This window comes from Sarcophilus harrisii, chromosome 4 (assembly GCF_902635505.1).
Source record: "Sarcophilus harrisii chromosome 4, mSarHar1.11, whole genome shotgun sequence".
NCBI classification, from domain to species: Eukaryota; Metazoa; Chordata; class Mammalia; order Dasyuromorphia; family Dasyuridae; genus Sarcophilus; species Sarcophilus harrisii.
In genome coordinates, this window is record NC_045429.1 from 372,034,975 (window position 1) to 372,057,610 (window position 22,636).

At 33.0% G+C, this 22,636-nt stretch overlaps 1 protein-coding gene across 3 annotated transcripts in view; it reads left to right on the forward strand.

The window, feature by feature from the left end:
* Positions 1 to 22,636, forward strand: part of GGPS1 (geranylgeranyl diphosphate synthase 1) — a 42,122-nt gene that overhangs the window by 13,696 nt on the left and 5,790 nt on the right. For all 3 annotated transcript variants that reach the window (XM_003767801.4, XM_012547944.3, XM_012547945.3), the window contains exons 2-3: positions 5,890 to 5,985; positions 21,255 to 21,325. In XM_003767801.4, coding sequence (XP_003767849.1) covers positions 5,916 to 5,985; positions 21,255 to 21,325 — 141 coding nt within the window. In that variant the 5' untranslated portion in view covers positions 5,890 to 5,915. The remainder of the gene's footprint in view (positions 1 to 5,889; positions 5,986 to 21,254; positions 21,326 to 22,636) is intronic.

Consider the following 22,636-nt stretch of genomic DNA (forward strand, 5'->3'; position numbering starts at 1 on the left):
TCTCGGGCTGTGATCATAAATGACAATCTATTCAATCCTTTATTCTAGTAGTCCCTTCTCTCTTGGCCCCATCATTGGCGGCCTGTTTCATTTTCTGCTCTTTAGAATCTTCATGGGTTTTTCAATTACTCAGAGTTTGACATTTTTAATGGTGTTTTCAATTACACTGAAGTACAGTTACACTGTAGTCACTGAATAGACTATGCTCATAAATTTAATTCCAGAAGGGACCTTATAAAGGTTCTGCTTCACTATTTTTATAGATGAAGAAACTGAGGCCCAGAGAGGTCAGTTGAATTGCTCAAAGTTAAAAGAAAGTGGCAGAGTTATGATTTGAACCCATTTCCTTTGCCCATAAATCTGGTGCCCTTTCCACCACAATATTCTTGACTAGATTTTATAGATGAATGAAATGGTTTTCCATTGTCACACAAGAATTCAACTGTAGCTTCACCATACTATGTAGACAACTCTGAATAAAACTTTTGAAATTCTGATCCTTGGGAGTTTTTTGTTTCTTTTTTGTTTTTGTTTTTTTAATTCTAGAATTTTATCTCATGAAAAATATCTTATAATGAGTAGCCAGGGATATTGAAATAAATTGTTCTTGGATGAAATACTTCTTATTGACTATTGGAAGAGAATAGCAATTCTGAAAAAATTGATATCCTTGTACTGATTCTATAAAAGATATTGATCTAGGGTCTGTATCACAACAAGATAATAAAAAAAGGAAAGAAAAGGTAGCATATGTAAAATTTCTAGTAGTGCCCCTTTGTTGTAGTGGCAAGAAACTGGAAATTGAGTGGATGCCCATCTGTTGGAGAATGGCAGAATAAGTTATCATATATGAATATAATAGAATATTATTCTATAAAATGGCTGATTTCAGAAAAGCCTGCAAAAACTTAAATGAACTGTTGAGTGAAAAACAGAACCAATATTGTATACATTAACAAGATTATGTCATGATCAACTTTGATGGACTTATCAACAATGTAGTGATTCAAGGCAATTGCAATAGATTTGGGATAGAAAATGCCTATTACATCAGAGAGAACTATGGAGACTGAATGTGGATTGAAGCACATCTTTTTTGTTTATTTGTTTTTTTCCTTTCTCATTTTTTTCTTTTTGGTCTGATTTTTTTTTCACAACTTGACAAATATGGAAATATGTTTAAAGGAATTGCACATATTTAACCTATATCAGATTGCTTGCTGTCTTGGAGAGGTGATAGGAGAGGGAAGAAGAGATAAAATTTTAACTACAGAGGCTTATGAAAATGAATGATTAAAACCATCTTTATATGTGTTTGGAAAAGTAAAGTACTATTGGGGGGAAAGACGTTGGGCTATCATTTCTCATTTTCCTTTTTGTTCATTTTATCAGTCTGATGAATGTAAGGTGGAACTTTTAAGTTGCTTAAATTTGCATTTTTCTGATTATTAATGAATTGGAACACTTTTACAAATGACTACTGAGAGAGCCTGAATTTTGTTATCAAAAAACTGCCTGTTTATATCTGTTGGCCATTTATCAAATGGAAATGGCTTTTATTCTTATAAATTTGAAATTTGAATCAGTTTCTTGTACATCTTGGAAATGAGGTCTTTATCAGAAAAAAATCACAATAAAGATTTTTTTTCTCAATTAGCTCTTTAATTTTAGCTACATTGATTTGTTTGTGTTGACAAAAAACATTTAACATAGAATAAAATTGTTCATATATCTTCTATAAGCCTCTTAGTTTTTTGATGAATTCCTCTTTCTTTCCAAAGATCTGAAAAGTAGACTTCTTTTCTTTTTTACACATTCTTTTTTGTTTTTGATGTCACCCTTTGTATCCAAATCTTGTATATGTTCTTACACAGTATGAGGTGTAGGTCTATACCTAGTTTCTTCCATATGATGTTCCAGTTTTCCAAATAATTTTTATCAGATGGTGATTTCCTACTCTAGTAGATGAAATGTTTAGCAAACAATAGATTATTGTGCTTAGAAATCATTTGCTTACAAATCCATTCAGCAGATTGATTAATCAATACCTTGATTATTGTTTTGTAGTCAAGCTGAGATTTAAGTTATTGAGATATTTGTAATTTGTGAATGTTTTTGTATTTACAAAAAGTATACCTGGGAAAAATTTTCTTCCAGTGTTGTTTTTTAATTTGTTGTTATTTATTCTTTTTTTCCTTTTATTCTTAACTCCTTTTAATTGTTGCTAATGATCAATCAAAAAAGATACTGCTGTCCTTTTACTCTGGCAGTTCTTCCAACAATAAGTGTTATGGGCCAGAACAGGGTGCTAGGTCACTGGAATTGATAAAAACAATGCTTACATACTTGGTTCATACCTTTGGAGTTCACACCTTTGGGAGAGTTCACACATTAGAGTTCACACCTCTCACATCGTTAGAGTTCACACCTTCAAGAGATCATATATAACAAGATCCCATCAGCCAATGAGAGACTTCGGGAGATTCACAAATCAGGATTCAGTGGAGGAGATTCACAAGTCATAGCTCCCACAAGCCCACTCTCTCAGAGGAAGAGTCAGATCCATTTGCTGTTCCACCATTGTGCTGGCTGGAGGCTTTGGATTCAAAGGGAGCTGGAGGCTGAAGCTAGCAGAGGCAAAGGACTAGCAACAAGAGCTCTCAGAACCAAGGAAAGCTAACTGGGCTATTTTGGAAGAGACATTAAAGGACTGGACTTTAACAGCTGACTGTATTTGAGGTGATTATTACTCGGAACTGAAATGAAGGTTACTTCCAGAAGCTCTCCAAGAAACCTGCTCCCAGAGAACGATTATATTTTAGAGAAGAGAACATTACAAATAAGATTTTACAGCACTGCTTTAAGTTTCTATAAACATTTTTTTATTTTGCAAATAAAATGATACATTTTTCAAAGTAAAAAAAATGAATTTCATTAATTTTTTCTAGCTCTATAAATTGATCCTTTGATAAGAAATTCATTCATGCCTATTAACTGGCATTAAAGGTGTTGAATTTTCATATCAGTTGTGCAACTAGGCTGAATCTTCATATCAGTAGCACAGCTAGAAATTGATTAGAGAGCAATACCGTGTTTTAGTATGGAGACTGTCAAACATATATGGCACTCCATTGAATTAAGAAGTAATTGAGTATGTAAAATACAGTAAAAGAAAAAAATGAAGAGACTCAAGATTCAAGAAAAGTGAAAGCAATCGAAGGATGGAAAAACTATATTCATTTATTATCAAAATAAAATCTTTCATTTAAAGTAGAATCATAAAGTGAAAGAGGAACAATTTTTTTCCTCCTCCACTTAAGCAAGAACCTCTCTCATATGCAAATCTTTGCTTTAAAAAGGAAAATTCATTACTTCCTGTGGCAGCCCATTCCCACCCCTCAAAGACTACTTGGCAGCCAGATGGAGTGGTTTGAGCATTGTCCTTGGAGTTAGGAAGACCTGTATTCTAATCCTTCCCCAACTTCTTAGTAGCTGTGTAACCCTCATCTGTAAAATAAGGTTAATAATGATTAGTTCACAGAGGTGTTGTAAGAAAGCATATGTAAAGTTTCCTGTAAACCTTAAAGCACTATATAAATGATACCTATTAAGTTTTTTTCCTTACCTTAAAGCTTATATGTGCCTCTTGTTTTTTATTTTATCTTCCTGTGGCCAAATAAAACAAATCTAATCCTCCAGGTGATCACTCTTTAAGATACTTAGATAGCTTTCATGTCTCTCTAAAGTATTTTTCTGGGATAAATAAACATGAACAAGTCCTTCTGCCAATTCAGAGCCTTAATAAAGGCATTGCTTTTAATGAAAACATAGTTGCATATTTTAACTCAGAGAATCTAAATTGAATTGACTGGATGGTCCCCTTTCCCCCCCTATTTTATAATAGCTTTTTATTTAACCATACATTCAAAGATAGTTTTCAATATTCACCCTTACCTTATATTCCAAATTTTTTCCCCTCCCTTCCCACCTCCCCTTTCCCGTTGTCAGCAAGTAATCCAGATATAACTTAAGCATGCATAATTCTTCTAAATATATTTCCACATTTATCATGCTGCACAAGGAAAATCAAATCAGAAAGGGGAAAAAAAGTGGGAAAAAAACAAGCAAGCAAACAAAAAAGGTGAAAATACTATGTTGTGATCCATATTCAGTTCCAAATGACCTCTTTCTGGATACGGATGGTTCTCCCTCCATCACAAGTTTGTTGGAATTAACCTGAATCATTTCATTATTGAAAAGAGCCAAGTGGACAGCCCTTTCTTAGTTTGAAAAAAGAAAAAACTTTTCTTGAGCATGTAAAATCATGTTTATTCATTTCTTATGTATGATTTGTTTAGTGGTGTTTAAAATTTTGTTCATTAAATCATTCCTACTCAAATTACTTTAAAATTAAAATTACATCTGTAAATAGACTGGGAAAATATTTTTACAATCAAAGGTTCTGATAAAGGCCTAATTTCCAAAATATATAGAAAATTAACTCTAATTTATAAAAAAATCAAGCCATTCTCCAATTGAAAAATGGTCAAAGGATATAACAGACAATTCTCAGATGAAGAAATTGAAACTATTTCTAGTCATATGAAAAGATGCTCCAAGTCATTATTAATCAGAGAAATGCAAATTAAGACAACTCTAAGATACCACTACACACCTGTCAGATTGGCTAAGATGACAGGAAAAAATAATGATGATTGTTGGAGGGGATGTGGGAAAACTGGGACATTGATGCATTGTTGGTGGAGTTGTGAACGAACCCAACCATTCTGGAGAGTAGTTTGGAACTATGCTCAAAAAGTTATCAAATTGTGCATACCCTTTGATCCAGCAGTGTTACTACTGGGCTTATATCCCAAAGAGATCATAAAGAAGGGAAAGGGACCTGTATGTGCACGAATGTTTGTGGCAGCCCTCTTTGTAGTGGCTAGAAACTGGAAACTGAGTGGATGCCCATCAATTGGAGAATGACTGAATAAATTGTGGTATATGAATATTATGGAATATTATTGTTCTATAAGAAATGACCAACAGGATGATTTCAGAAAGGCCTGGAGAGACTTACATGAACTGATGCTGAGTGAAATGAGCAGAACCAGGAGATCATTATATACTTCAACAACAATACTATATGATGACCAGTTCTTGGATCAGGCCATCCTCAGCAACGAGATCAACCAAATCATTTCTAATGGAGCAGTAATGAACTGAACTAGCTATGCCCAGAAAAAGAACTCTGGGAGATGACTAAAAACCATTACATTGAATTCCCAATCCCTATATTTATGCACACCTGCATTTTTGATTTCCTTCACAAGCTAATTGTACAATATTTCAGAGTCTGATTCTTTTTGTACAGCAAAATAACGTTTTGGTCATGTATACTTATTGTGTATCTAATTTATATTTTAATGTATTTAACATCTACTGGTCATCCTGCCATCTGGGGGAGGGGATGGGGGGGGTAAGAAGTGAAAAATTGGAACAAGAAGTTTGGCAATTGTTAATGCTGTAAAGTTACCCATGCATATAACCTGTAAATAAAAGGTTATTAAATTTTTTAAAAATTACATCTATATATTGATATGTTGATTTTATCAATATATATTGATATATTTTAAGCACCATTTAAAGATAAGTTAAACCTGTCTATAATGAAAAGGAGTCATAATAATAATCTTTCAGCCTTTACTTTCATATGAATAAAGTTAACAAGCTGAACCCTGAAACTCATTGAGGAGTAATGCTAAGAAAAGGACCAATAAGAATTTAATTTTTCATTTAATTTTTGTATGTCATTCTCAAGATAATTTGAGGACTAACATTATCACCATGGTTCGAATAAATAACAGTGGTTTGTTCTTTTAACAGATCAGCTTGTTTGAATTCTACAAATTATGGAAGAAGCTCAGAAAACATCTGAAAGAATACTTTTAGAACCCTATAGGTACTTACTTCAACTACCAGGTAAACTGTTCCTTTACAACATATAGTAAAGTTTTCTTCTGAATTTCTTTTGTGTTCTCCAACTGCACATTTTTTAAATGTTTCAGTGCCTTTTATTTTTTCATCATCATTACTAATCTCACTTCTCTTAACTCTTTACCTTTCCATATCCCCAATTAAAAACCAAGAAAAAGAAAAGAGAAAAAAAAACTCTTGCAAACAAGTCAATCAAATATATCCACATAGTAGTCATGTCCAGAAATCTGTGTTCTTTTTTGCCTTTTGTGTTATCACCTCTCTGTCAGTAGTAGAGTAACATACTTAATCCTTGGTCTTCTGGAGATGTGATTAGTCACTTCATTGAGTTCTTAAGTTTTTCAAAGATGTTTTTCTCAACAGTGTTGCTGTCTTTGCATATGTCCTTCTGGTTCTGCTTCTTTTGCTTTGTATCAATTCATATAACCCAGGATTTGCTAAAATAGTCTCTTTCATCATTTATTTATTTGTTTGTTTGTTTGTTTGTTTTCTGTGAGGCAATTGGGGTTAAGTGATTTGCCCAGGATCAGACAGTTAGTGTTAAGTGTCTGAGGCCTTATTTGAACTGAGTTCTTCCTGATTTCAGGGCTGGTGCTCTATCCACTGCGGCATCTAGCTGCCCCTCTATCATCATTTTTTTATGACTCGGCAGTATCCACAATTTGTTTAACCCACCCTCAATTTTCTAAGAAGTAATATAAAAAACCCGTTGGATTCTAATTCTTCCAATTTTTTTCTAAAAGACAATTTAAGGTACTTTTTTCCCCCTTTCACTTCCCTTTGGAGTTAATATTCTCCTTAATCACCAGCAAATATCCCCAAACCCCTCATTCTTGCTTACCAAAAAACTGTCTTTCTAGAGAGGTGTGTTGGAGAAATTATACTTTGGTTTTAAAGTTATATATACCTTATAAGTTTTGTAATCATTTGGACCAAGGGGAAGAGGGGAATGTGTTTTGAAGGAATGCCCATCAATAGAAAAATTAGTTCTGGAAAAAGATGAGTGGGAAATTAGTAAGTAGCTTTTTATGAGATAAACAGGATGTTAATTTTAAATTGCTTATAAGTACTTATAAGTTTTCTGCAAACGTGCCTTAAGTTTGTTTAAAAACTAAGGAAATTGTTTAAGTTTTTAGCTCACCTAGTAGCCATATAAATTCCCTCCACTCCCCATACTTTATCCCAAATGCTTCAATATATCCATTATTTCATCACTTTGGACTTTTCCTCTAATAATGCCAGTTATAATTGCTCTGCCCATTAGTCATTAATCAGTCATTAATAATTATGTATCTTTAATATGTCATGTTCTGTATTAGGTGCTAAAGATAAAAAAGAAAAAAAAATTTAATTGAATATTTCCCTTAGAGAATATATTCTTTTGAGAACAGTTTATATATAAAAAATATATTCAAAATAATATTCAGAGAGAAGGCACTAGCAACTGAAATAGTCCTATATGCATTAAGAAAAAGGAAACCAGCATGAGTTAGGTAAATCAGCCTGACACCTATGAGTGTTCTGATCAAGTATGCTCCAGAAGTATTGGGATGAAGACTTGTAAGACTTTCAGCAATTTGGGCCCAAACATAACAGAGGAGGTGGAAGCCAACAAGGAAATGAGAGATAGGACCAAAAAGGGTCTAAACCAGGGTTTCTTTTGACTCCTAGGGATTCAAATCAAAATTTATTGATAATAATTCATAAAGAAATTAATTTTAAAATAATTCTTTAGTATACACATGTTACTATTTATTAAAGAGGAAAGCAAATTTATATATTAATGAAAGGGACATACTTGTTTGTTTTTACATAAAGAATTAATTCTTGGCAAAATTTATTGTTGACAAATTTTTTGTGATTCCCACATTCAGTTATGTGACCCCCACATGAGGTTGAAACTCACAATTTAAGAAGTTTTGGTCTAAACACCCTAAGAGTACAGGAGAAAACAGTGTGTCCCATGGCACAAAACCAGATAATGAGCCTAAAGATGATGTTAAATAGATGAAAATATGCAACACAATGAAGAAATACTGGGGGATCAAAGAGATGCCTGAGAAATAAACCCATAAGAAAGAGAATCTCACAACACCTATAAGTAAGGCCTCAGAGGGGGAAAAAATCTACTAAAAGAATACCTAGAAGAAATGAAACAGAAGATTAAAAAGTTAAATAAGAGCCCTGGAAAAGAAAAAAAAAAAAGGAAAAAGCTTAGAACAGAAGATTGAAAATCTTACCCAAATAGCACATTCTCAAACAAATAGAACAAAGAAAATGGAATTTCTTCACTTGAAGAAACAAGAGCTATTGGAACAACATAAAAAGATTGGAGGAAATAATTGAAGAAAATGCAAAGTATCTGTTATCATAAAAACTGACCTGGAAAACAAATTAACAAAAAATAATTTAACCATCACAAAACACCCTAAAAATCATGACCAAGATTATCATTGGCATCCAAGGATGTATTGGAAAGAGGGGACAAAATCAATAATCTAACCAGGATTTGAGCACTTCAGCTAGGCTAGTATAAGAAGAGAGAAGGGCACCCACTCAGCAATTAAAGGATAGTTAAGAATGGAAACAAAAGATGGTCTTGCTTGCCTTCACAAAATAATCTGGAAGGGGAAAATTCTCAGTCTCTGGCTAGAATAGAAACTATTACTTTTTATGCTCATTCTGAGCTATCAAAACACACAGTGAGCACATGAGGCTTGGGCTGGACCTATTGTTGATCTGTGAGATCCAGAATGATTTGGGTTTAAAGGCATAGTAAAGCAGTTCCTTTTGAGTATTCATTGGCTTTATCAAAACTTAGTTTTCCAGAGGTACTTTCAGGAAATCATATCAGGAAAACTATATGAGATAAAAGTTAATTGTACTAGTTTGTTGTTTTGTTTTGTTTTCAAATGATAGAATAAATAAGTAGGTAAGGAGGCGGGGAGAAAGTTTAGTTCCCAAACCCTAAGGTACCTTGCAGAGTATAAGTGATAAAAATGTATATTCCTTTGGACAAAGAACCCGCATATTAAGGGCATAAATTCCCACATGGACAAAGAGAAGAGGAGAAAGTAGCAGCATTGTCCACCTGGAATTAAGCCCTTGGGAGCATCTACTACTAGGCAGAGTAGTCTTATCTTTTGCCTCCATTCTTTTTTTTTTTTTAATAGTTTTTTATTGACAAAACATATGCATGGGTAATTTTTCAACATTGACCCTTGCAAAAACTTCTGTTCCAACTTTTCCCCTCCTTTCCTCCACCCCTTCCCTGGATGGCAGATAATCCCCAAAATGTTAAATATGTTAAAGATATGTTGAATACAATATATGTATACATATTATACAGTTGTCTTGCTACACGCTACACAAGAAAAATTGGATTTAGAAAGAAAAAATAACCTGGGAAGAAAAACAAAAATTTTTGCCTCCATTCTTCCTTAGGTTTTGTTTTGTTTTATTTGCTGAGGCAATTGGGATTAAGTGACTTGCCCAGACTTCAGGGCTGGTGCTGTATCCACTGCACCACCTAGCTGCTCCTTTACCTAGGTTTAATTACTGAATTTAAACCTTAAAATTTGTCTCAGACAAATTGAGACCCAAAAAAACCCAGCTCAAAAAGATCAAGGTCTCCCAGCAGAGCCAAGTCCAAGTCATCCTGACCTATATCTTTGTCACTGAATTCTGATGACTCTGGAAGGAAAGAAGGTTGATGACTTTGTACAACCCTGCCTCACTCAAATCCAGTTCACTTGAAGTCAAGACATTACCCTCCTAATGTCCTTGTACCTATATATCAAGGATTGAGAATACAAAAGCAGAGAAAGTCTCTACTCTCCAGAAACTTACATCCTAATAAGGACAGACAGCATCCCTAAGGAAGTGATTGTCAGAGAAAGACACTTTGAACCAGAAATTTCCTGCAATGGTGAGTAGATCATAGGAGAGTAGATTGACACACCCCTTATAGTAATGGTGGCAGAATTGTTTTAATAATGGTTCTAATATGGGGTCTGAGGAATGGAGGGAAGAATCAAAGATGTATGCATAGAGAAAAGATAAAGATAGCCAGGCATTAAGTGAAGCGTGTCTGAGGTTTGCCTAAAATAATGGGCAGGGTAGAAATCTGTCTTTGTCGGGGAAAATATCTGGGGAGTAGGGGTTAAGATATGAGCTATTTATTTTATCTACTCGATTTTATTTTGGAAAAGTGATTGGATATGAGGGAAAATAAGAGAATCAAATTCTCCATGACAAGGAATCAAATCTTGTTCATATATCAACAACTGCTTTTTCCTCATCCTTACTTCAGCCAGATGATTTCTATCTGCAAGTCCTAAGACTTTCAAGCTGAGGGAAGTTTCTGTCTTCAGACAAGTAAAATCTCATGCAATAAAGAGGTGGTATATCAAGTTCTTTTTTTGCCTCTGCTTACCAGTCTCTTTTGTACAGATATCTTGTCTAAGTTTCTGATTCCTTCTTGATATTCCGTTTTCTAATCCATTTTTGTCCCACTTCTTGTAGCTTCACATCACATTCCCTGTGAGCAATACAAACTTCTGAATTGTTCAAACCACCCATTTCATCTTCTTGCTTTTAGTAAATGATCTACAGTTTTACTGAGGTGTTTTTTTTCCCCTAAACTACTTAGTCTTCTTCACATCTTAAGTTTTCAGTCCTGTTTTTATACCTTTTTCTCCACCACCCTCCCTCTACTACCAATTCTCAATTGCTTTTGATCTCTAATGAGTATATAATCCCCAAATTCAATGGTCTCTCTTCATTACTTATTCTCCTTGATCTCTTGTAGCTTTAGACACATATAAGTAGCATGGTTTAGTAATAGATTGTGTTTAAACCTAATGACCCAGTCCTTGTTTCTCTCAGCCTTTTTTTGGTATTTGGGAAAAGCTATTTCATCCCTTTTTATCTCTAAAGGACCTTTCAGTTTCCTGAACTATGCAATGAAATCTGAGATGCCCTCAAATTTTTATGATTCTATAGTACCTGCCAGCTCTTCTTATCTTAGTTTCTTTATTACCACATTGACTCATAATTCCCCATCCTCCGTGACCATCTAGCTTTTAGATTCTTTGACAAATTAAAAAAAAAAAAACTGAAGACTAATTGGTACTCAGCTATAATAGTATTCAAAATAAATAGTATCTAAACCAGAATTGCTGGTGAGCTCTTCAAATTCCTATTCCATATGACCTCCTTTTATCTTAAGTGTGGATTCTTGGCCCTCCTCTCCTTATTATAACTATTTAAATAAGCCATTTAAATTCTGACCTTCAGTTTTTTTTTCTTAGAAAATGAAGTGCTTTAATTAAAAGACATAATCACCTACATCCATTCCCATGGTTTCCACTATGAACCTATGCATAATTAAATTTATTTTTTAAAAATATTCAGAAACAGATTGAAAGATGCAAGATTTCTGCTTAGCTCTACTAATCTAATCTAATACCTCATTTCTTTAACATTTTCCTTTCTACCTAAGTGAAAGAGATGAGATATAGTTTAATGATTTGAAATTTGCAAAATCATGTTGTACTTCAGCAGTTCAGTATTAAGATCATTTTCTACAGAGTCCATTTTCTAGGTCTAGAAATGCTGTTAAAACAGGGGGAATGGAGAATGAAAAAAGAAAGGTAAATAAGGAAGTAAAGGCATACTTGAAAGGATACTCTCTGTGGGACAGTACTTTATAAGTAAAGGTTATTAGGAATAGAAACCTAGCAGAAGAGATCAAAAGAGAGAGAGATCACCATAATAATGAAATATTGTATAATTTAAAAGGCAAGATCCTAGATGAGATGAAAGGGGATAGAAACAAGGGGACAAGTTAAAAAAAGCTAGACCTGTAAGACTTGTGGAAGCTTCTAAATGACCTCAGCAGGGAAGATGACTGTATGCTCAAAGCTTTAAGTAAAGGAGAGAATAGGAGATTTTTAGGAAAATATTTAATTTCTCAAATAGTAGTCCAAATTATTCAGAAAAGAAATAATGAAGTTACTTAAAAACTAGACTAAGGAGAGCCCTAATCAGGAATTTATATATCATTTCCAAGTGGTGGGAAGCCACTAGAAGCTTCTGAGTAGAAAATTTGGTAGAAAAGTTATAATTAGAAGTTAATTTAGCCAGTATTGTGAAGGATGGAATGGAAAGAGGAACGACTAGAGGCAAAAAGTCTAATATTATTTATATAGTGCTTAAATTTATGTAGTACATTTACATAGTGCTTAAAGCCTTGCAGAATATAGTTGCATAACCTTTTACAATTTACTAGACAAGAAAAGATAAGGATCTAAAGATGGTTGAACCAAAAGAACATTATACACAATAACAAGAAGATTATGTTATGATCAACTCTGATGGACTTGGCTTTTTTCAACAATGTAGTGATTCAAGGCATTTCCAGTAGACATGGGATAACAAAAGCTATGTACATTTAAAGAGAAAACTATGGAGACTGAAATGAGGTTTGAAACATAATATTTTTACCTTTTTGTTTTCTTGTGTTTTTTCTTCTTTTGGTCCTATTTTTCTTCCACAACATGACAGATAAGGAAATACATTTAAAAGAATTGCATATACTTATAACAAATTGTTTGATATTTTTTTGGGGGGGAAGGGGAGGAACGATAAGAAAGGACAAAAAATTTGGAACAAAAAAGTCTTACAAAAATGAATATTGAAAACTTTTTATAAATATTTGAAAAAATAAAATACTACTTTAAAATAAAATAGTATGATTTCAGTAGAATAAAAAGGACCGAATGAGTGAAAGGATTACAGAGATCAAAATGATGGAAGTGCTTATAGAACTTTTTCAAAGCAGACCATTTCAGATCTAAACTTTTTAAAGATTGAAGAACTCTTGAGGAGCCATGAGTACTTTTTATTAAAGAATTTAAATTTGTTTCTATTGCCTTGTTCTTTCTCATTATATTATCTACTCTTAAGATCTTAAAGTTTAAACAGGGTTTTGCTATGAAACATGAGGGTGACGCGAATAAAGTCTTGGATCATTAGAATGTATACTAATTTCTGATAAAATTTGCTTTATTAGAAATTAGGTACCAATAACTTTTGAAAATTAAAGGTAGAACATAAAAAAAACTTTTGAAGTTGAACATAATGTTTGAGAAACCAGAGTTTACACAAACTATGGGATCTTCTAAACAGGAATTATAAAGAATATACATACTTCTCAACACCACAATGATGTTTTACAAAAAATTAACTGTGTATTACGAGACAAAAAATATTACAAATAAATATAGAACCAATAACATGACAAAAATAGTAATCATTTCATTAAGCACAAACAAAAGCTACAGAACCAAATAAAGTTTTAATAGTGAAATCCTAAATTATAAGTGGGTCAGAGAATTATAAAAACAATAATTACATAAAAGAATTATGTAAGTTACTTAAAAGCAATTTTATTGATACAACAACATCCCAAAAACTTTGGAATCAGCTAAAGCAGGTCTCAAAGGAAAACTTAAATTTTTAAAAATATACATTGACAAAGAATATGTTTTTAAAATTTGAGAAGCCAGCATATAAAATTGAAACATAAGCACATGCATAACAGGAGGTTCTAAAAATTAGAGGAGAAATAGATATAAACAAAACTTAGGTGGTTCTTTGAAAATATAAGCAATATTGATAAAACTTCAATGACATGATTAAAAAAAGAGAGAGCAGAAAATAAATCCTACAAAATATTAAATAATCTAAATGAAATTACAACAAAATGAGAGAAAAAAAATTATCAGAAGCTCTTATGCATCATTTTATGCTAAAAAGAAAAAAAAAACTTGGGAGGCAGAGCCAAGATGGTAGAATAAGTCAGGGACCCAACCAAGCTCTCCCCAAAATCCTTCCAATTATCCTTTAAATAATGACTCTAAACAAATTTTAAAGCATTGGAACACACAAAAAGATGGAGCAGAACGATTTTCAAACCAGACAGCTTAGAATGTCAGCAAGAAAAGTCTGTTATACCAAGGTATAGGAGTCCAGTGTTCAATCTTGGCACAAATCGCATCACCATATCCCCAGCCCGACCTGGGTGCCAACAAAGCAGGAGTGGGCCTTGGGTCTTCTGACTCAGCAAATGCACCAGCCATTTCCAGACTTCTTAACTTCTCTAGATCACCAAAGAAGACTTGGAAGTTCAGCAAGAAAGGTTTCTCAGCAGGATGAGAGGGCCTTGGGAAACAATCTACAGTAGTAACAACAGCTGTGGCAGAAGTAGCAAAAGTGACAACAGCAAAAGTAGCTTCTGGAGCTTCAGCTCAGAGATGGTAAGAAGGTTGAACAATTGGTCAAAAGGAGATCTCTTTACTAGCACTAGAGAAGGACTCTGTTGCTTTAGCACTCTAAAACTAACCACCACAGTGGAATGGGGAAGGAGGGAGGGGAGAAATGACCCTCCTCATAATTTCAGGGCAGAAAAGAGTGCTTGTGGTCACTCAAATACACTTTCCCTTAGGAAAACAAAAATTTACAGGTACCTAAAAGAATCTCTGAAAACATCTGCACAAAAACTCTGAAACTTGGGACAGTATCCCCTCTGTCCTAGAAACAGAGCCCTACTTTGACAAAGAATTAAAAGTTGAGTAATAAGCTGGGAAAATGAGCAAACAACAGAAAAAAATTCTAACCCTAGAACGCTACTGTGGTAATAAGGAACATCAAAATGCACATTTAGAAAATGATAACAAAGTCAAATCTCCTATATCCAAAGAATATAGAAAAATGAGAATTGGTCTGAGGCCATGGAAGAGCCAAAAGGGAGCTCAAAAGTAAGAGAAGAAAAATTGGACAGAGAAATGAGAATGATGCAAAAGGAAATGCAAAAAGCTAATGAGGAGAAGAATAACTTAAAAAGCAAAATTGGCCAAATGGAAAAGGAGGTACAAAAGCTCACTGAAGAAAATAATGTCTTAAAAATTAGAATTGAGTAAATGAAAACTAACGACTTTATGAGAAATCAAGAAACCATAAAATCAAAAAAGAATGGAAAAAGTAGAAAACAATGTGAAATGTCTCATTAGAAAAAACAGCTAACTTGGAAAATTGATCCAGGAGAAATAATTTAAAAATTATTGGTGTACCTGAAAACCATGATCAATAAAAGAGCCAAAACATCATTTCTCAAGAAATTATCAAGGAAAACTGTCCTACTGTTCTAGAACCAGAGGGTAAGATAGAAATTGAAAGAATCCCTCGATCATCTCTTGAAAGAGATCCCAAGATGAAAACTCTCAGGAATATTATAGCCAAATTCCAGAACTCCTGGGTCAAAGAGAAAATATTGCAAGCATCCAGAAACAATTCAAGTAGAGTAGAATCACAGTCAGGATAACACAAGAGTTAGCAACTTCTACATTAAAGGATCAGAGAGCAGTGGAGGTAAGAGTACAACCAAGAATCATTTATCCAGCAAAACTTGAGTATAATCTTTCAGGGGAATAGGGCAACATTTAGTGAAATAGAGGACTTCCAAGCATTTGTGATGAGATCTGGTTTTAAACCAGAGCTAAATAGAAAACTTGATTTTCAGACATAGGGCTCAACAGAAGCATTAGGAGATAGCAGAATGGGGAAATCATAAGGGACTTAATAAGGTTTATCTGGTTATATTCCTAAATACAAGGATGAGACTTGTAACTCATAAAAACTTTCTCATTATTATGGTAGTTAGAAGGAGTATATGTAGACAGGGCACAGGTATGAGTTAAATATGAAGAGATAATATCTTTAAAAAAAATAAAATTAAGGCATGAGAGAGGAATGTACAAGAGAAAGGGAAAGGGAGAAGTAAAATGGCATAAATTATCCATCATTAAAAAAAAAAAAGGCAAGAAAAAAGCTTTTATAGTGGAAGGGAAAAAGGGAGCAGGAGGGAGGAATGAGTAAACTACTCTCATCAGAATTGGCTCAAAGAGGAAATAACATACACACCCAGTATGAGTATAAAAATCTCTCTGACCTTACAGGAAAGTAGAAAACAAAGGGGATATGAGAAAGGGGAAGGTAATAGAAGATAGAAGATATTGGGGGTGGGAATAATCAGAAGCAAAAACATTTTTAAAGAGAGATATGTGGTGAAAGAGAGGATAGACTAAATGGGGAAATACAGTTCATAATAATAATTGTGAAAAGAATTTTGAAGCATATTCTTCTGATGAAGGCCTTCTCAAATGTATGCAGAAGTGAGTAAAATTTATATAAAAACAGGATCCATTCCCCAGTTGATAAATGATGAAAAGATATGAACTGTGCCCAAAGAGCTATAAAAGTATGATTATCCTTTGACCTAACAATACTACTACTAAGCATTAATTCCAAAAGAGACTTAAAAAAAAAAAAAAGGCAAGGGACCTATATATATAAAAATGTGTATAGTAGCTCTCTTCTCAGGGCAAAGAATTGGAATTTGAGGGGATGCCCATCAATTGGGAGGTGGCTGAATAAACTGGTGTGTGATTGTGATGGCCTATCATTATTCTAAGAGAAATGATAAGCAGGATAGTATCAGAAAAAATCTGGAAAATCCTCTATGAACTCAAGCAAAGTGAAATGTACTGTGTACAAAATAATAGCAATGTTATAGGATGATCACCTGTGAATGACTTTGCTATTCTCAGCAATACAGACATCCGAGACTTCTCTGAAAGACTATCCATACCTAGAGAAAGAACTAATTTTGTTTGAATACAGATTGAAACATACTTTTTTGAGTGGAGGGGGAGGGGAATCTTTTTTTCTTTCGTAACATGACTTTTATAAAGGAAATGTTTTGCATAGCTTCATATGTGCCTTCTCAAGGAATGTGAGAGTGAGTAGGGAGGAAGGGAGAGAATCTGTAAAACAAAAGTAAAAATTTGTTTTATATTTAACTGGGGAAAAATATTAAATAAATTGACAAAGAAAAAAAAACTAAGAACACAAAAGAAAGATTGCAATACCTTCAAAATTATAAAATACCTGGGCCATTAGGTGGCGCAATGGAGAGAGCACCAGCCCTGAAGTCAGAAGGACCCAAGTTCAAATGTGACCTCAAATACTTAACACTTCCTGGCTGAGTGACCCTGGGCAAGTCACTTAACTCCAATTGCCTCAGCAAAAAAAAAAAAGTGTGTGTGTGTGTGTGTGTGTGTGTGTGTGTGTGTGTATATATATATATATATATATATATATATATACTCAACAGAAGATTAAAAAGATAGCTTAATTCAATTTCATGAAAGGAAATAGAATTCACTATAACAACCAAAGTAGGGGGAAAAACTTCCTGGTCCTAATGGATTCATATGAGAATTCCATCAATTAAAAAAAAAAATGAGTACCAAAATTATATAAAGAATGCTCAAAAACTACGAAATGAAACTCTACCATATTCCTTTTCTGATACAGACATAACCCCTAAACCTAAATCAATAAGTATAATGTACAGAGCAAAAATAGTATATCAATATCATTAATGACTATCAATTCAAAATTTTTCTCTAAAATCCTATCAAACTTAATACAGCAGTTCATGGGGAAAAAATCATGAATTATGACCAAGTTGTATTTATATCCCAATTGGCACAATGTTAGGAAAACAATCAACATAATCTGTTTTAACATGATTAAATATCTAAAACCACATGATTATCTCAAGAGTTGCACAAAGAAATCTTTTGTCAAAAAAAAGCATGTCATTTATGATGAGAATTTTTAAAAAGTTTTGGCTAAATAGTGGGATCTTTTTTTACTATCATAAAATGTATCTCAAAACCAAAAGCAAGCATATATGCAACATTAGAATCTTCTAGAAGTGATAGAAATAATTCAACAAAAAGACATTACAGACAGAAAAAAGGCAAAAAGATAAAATTCTCCCTATTTGCTGATGGCATGTTGATTTATTTAGAAAAGTCTAGGGAATCAGCAAAGCTATTGAGAGAATAGTTCCAGCAGAGTTTCAGGCTACAAAATAAACTTACCAAAATCAGCAGTGTTTCAATACAATAACAAAATTCAAGAAGTAGCAAGCAGTAGAAAGGAAAATATTCTATATAACCACAAAACTCAGAAATTTTGGAGACTAACCTACTGAAGTTCACAAAATACATGTATAAATTTGCTTTTAAATTACTCCTTAGAGAAATAAAAAGCAACAAATAACTGAAGGAATATTCAGTTGTCATGACTTAGTCACTAACAAAGTTAATTTACAGTTTTAATGCTATACCAATCAAACTAACTGATAGTTTATAAAACTTGTTTCAAAAAATATTTTGGAGGGCAAAAAAATATATAGAATATGAAGAGAAATAATGGGGGGGGGGAAAAGACAAAGATGAAGGAAGACTAGCACTTCCAGACCTCAAACTATATTTTAAGGTATAAATTTAATATTGGTTAAAGAAATAGAAAGGTAGATAGATGGAGCAGACTAGACAAGGGAGAATTCATTCAATAAATTACTTAGGCAAGAATTTTCTACTTCATAAAGCCTAGGAAAAACCTGGAACTCAATCTGAAGAAATTAACCTTGGATCAACATGATCAACATCATATTCAAAATAATTTCAAAATAAAAATTTTGAATCTCTTAATATTAGAGATCATATTAAAAGATAAATTAGGGGGAAAAAAACTACCTCTCATAACTGTGGGCCAGAGATGTAATATTCTTTTTTTTAACATGATAATTTTGTTCTATATTTGAAAGGAATTGCAAGTTGTACATGGTAGATTTTCAGTTTCATGTACAATCATCTTTTTTTGTTGTACTGTATTGTATAGAAATGCTTGTTTTATTTCATGAATTTAAAATAAAATAATAAATGACTATTATCTTGCTTTTCCCACATATCATTTCTGTAAGTCTGTCCTATTGACTTCACCATTCATCTTACATGTGAACATCACTCTTGGAACTGCCTCAGTTGTTTGGTCTGGCCATGCATATAGATAACACTTTGGGTAATAAAATCACATTGTGGATGTCAGCATTTTCCCAGAGCCCAGGGATTTATTCTTAACTTTAATTTACAAAGGAGAGAGACTATTAGAAATTAGAAAATAAGTAATTTTGATTACATGAACCTGAAAAGTTTCTGAACAAACAAAACTAAAGCACCCAAGATAAGAAGGGAAGCAGTCAAATGTGAAAAAAATTTAATCAGGTTTCTCAGATAAGGCTTTAGTATCCAAGATAGCTAACATGTCTGTGAACAAAAATCATTCCCAATAGATAAGTGATCAAAGAATATGAATAAAGAGTTTTCCAAAGAATTGCAAACAACAACCCTATGAAATTGGAAAGCTGTTTGAAATTATGTAAATAAAGATGTAAACATCCTATGACTCAGAGATTCCACTACTGGCCTTATGTTCTGAAAAGGTCATTGATAAAAAGAAAATCCTAGCAGAATTTTTTTGTGTCATTAAACACAAAGTATGTATCCTTCAATTGGAGTATAGATAAACTAAGTATGATATGTGACTAATGAAGTAGCACAAGATGAATGATGATGATGATGATGAATGATGAATACAGAGACACATAAAAAGATCTACATGAACTGATACATGAAAAAAAAAAAGACCACCACCATGCATAATGACTATATTAGTGTGAATGAAAAGAAAAGCCACAGAAACAATCAAAAACAAATATTACAAATAACAAGCATGGTCTAAAGAAAGACAACTGAGAAGACACTTCCATTTACTCTTTTGCAGAGATGGAAATCTATGAATGTGGTACATTATATTTTCTTTTCTTTTTTTTTTTTTTTTTTGGATATATCATTCAGTTAGCTGATTTTTTTCCTTCCTATTTTTTTCTTCAAAACAATATGGGTATCTGAGAGGTAAAGGAAAAAGTATATTGGGAATAATTGTAATATAAAAATATCACTTCTTGAAATACATTTTTAATTTTCTTTTTCTTGCTTTTATTTTTGTAATGTGATTAATAGGGAACTTTTTCCCATGTAGCTTTGGGTAAGGAAAAGGTGGAAAGGAGGAGAAGAATTTAGAACTCAAAAATTGTTTTAAAGAATGCTAAAAAAATGATGAATATTTTTGATACACATTGTTGTATGAATCATTCTGGGAGAGAAAAATCAGAACAAAAGGGAAAAATCTTGGGAAAGGGGGAAAAAGACAAACAGAAAAAAGAAGGGAACATAGCTTGTATTGATTTATATTCAATCTCCATGAAATGATGAATTTTCAAAAAATAATCATTAAGGCCATCACAACCAGGGGAAAAAATGAGACAGACAGACTACATACTTTAGAGGAAACATTTTTCCAAATGGGAAAGTCAGCAAGCACTGTAAATGTAGAGAAGTCCAAATCCAGAGAATGAGTCTAAATATAAGTAAAATAAAACATTAATAATTTTAGAACTAAATATTTCTAAGTTAAATTAATTTTACTGAAAGGTAGAATTTATTAAACATTTCTGACCCAACTCTGCCATTAACTAAACACTGTGACTTTGTCCAAATCATTTACCATCCCATTGGGCCAATTTCTTTTCTTTTTTTCCCTAGTAAATTTATTTATTTTTAATACACATTGCTTTATGAATCATGTTGGGAGAGAAAAATCACAGCAGAAGAAAAAAATCATGGGAGAAATATTAAAAAAAAAGAAAAAAGAAGTGAACATAGTGTTGCCTTACATTTAGTCTCTCTAGTTCTTTTTCTGGATACAGATGGTGTTTTCTATCCAGAGTCTATTGGAATTGCCTTGGTTCATTGAACCTCTGAGAAAAGCCAAGTCTTCCATGGTCGATCATCAAACATTCTTGCTGTTATTGTGTGCAATGTATTCCAAATTCTGCTTGTTTTGCTCAGCATCAGTTTGTATAAATCTTTCCAGGCCTTTCTAAAATCAACTTGTTCATCTTTTTTATAGAACAATAATATACTATTACCTTCAGGTACTTCAGGAAACTTCTTCATCTTTAAAATTGGGATGAACTATTTTATGATGTCTGAAGCCTTTTCTAAAATTATTTGTTTTTAATACAGAGAAGTGGGGTTAAAACTGGTCTTCTCTTCTTTACAAGCATTTGAGACTTCATATTTTTCAGATATAGGAATAAGACAGCATAGTGAAAGATGACTTACTTGATCTGGACTTAATAATTATGAAAAACATTTATGGATTTTTCAGTAGTTAAAATACTGATTGCTAACAAAAAAATTATTTAATTGCAGGTAAACAAGTGAGAACTAAACTTTCGCAAGCATTTAATCACTGGCTCAAAGTTCCTGAAGATAAGACACAGGTATTTATTTATACAATTACCAATTTAATGATTTTTTTCAATTACTGGACTACAGGTATTATGAAGATCTCTTAAGCTTAAAAGGCCACATCTTTTTAAAATTCTGGTATTTGTTAAGCATGTGACCCTGAGATTTAGCCTACTAAGTAACCCCATTACGCAGACCCTTAAATTCAGAGATCATATGTAGAGTGTAATGGCCTTGGGATTGTGAAGTCATTTACTTCCCCTTTGTTGTTTATTTCTGTCATATCCAGCTCTTCCTGTTTTGGGGTTTGGAGTTGGGTTTTTTGTTTTGTTTTGTTTTGTTTGCAAAGATACTAGAGTGGTTTGCTATTTTCTTTTTTTATAGCTGAAAACCGAGGCCAACAGGGTTAAGTGAGTTGCCCAGGGTTACACAGTTTTTAAGTGTCTGGGGGCAAATTTGAACTTGGGTCTTACTGTACCTCCAAGCCACTGTACCTCCTTGCAGATCCTAATATTTGAAATGCAACTTGGCATAGTGAATAAAGGACCTAAACTGGAGTGGTTTGCCATTTCCTTCTGTTCTTATTACAGATGGGGAAACTGAAGCAGGGTTAAGTAACTTGTTGAGGTTCACACAGCTAATAAGTGTCAGGGGTTTAATTTTAAACTCTGGTCCCGACTCCAGGCTCAGCACTCTATCCACTGTGCCACTTAGCTGTCCAAATAAATGTCCACTTCTGCCTAGGTCTGTCTTTATACAGTGGATCCTGCATTAGAATGTTGTGGAAAGATCACCAGACTATAGATCAAAAGAACTTGGTTGACTACCCTCATTCATTACTTGAACAAATCATTCATTGTGTTCTTTGAGGATTAAACGAAATAAGTAATTTGGAATCGTTATGCAAATGTTAGATTGTCAATGTTAAAGAATTTTAGGAGTTACCAATAAGACAGTATACTAATGAGGACACAGGTTGTAAATTTAAATAATCTCATTAAATTTAGTAAATATATATTCAGCATCTTTTATATACAAAGCCCTGTGCTAAAGCCCACAAGCACAAAAAAAAAAAAAAAAAGGATTAGTAGTACTTGTCTTCAAGGAACTGATACTCTTCTGGGAAAAGACTATACAAATAACCAGAATCAATATTATTTTGGTGGAGAAAAAGTGCTAACAACTACAGGATGAGCTTCCTATAATGAAGTTGCATGTTAGCTGAACCTTAAAGAAAGCCATGGGTCTTGAAAGACTAAGGTTTAAAAAGTAAGCCCATTCTGCACTAATATGAAGGCCCAGAATTGGAAAATGAAGTGTCAAATTTGGACAAGAGTTCCTGG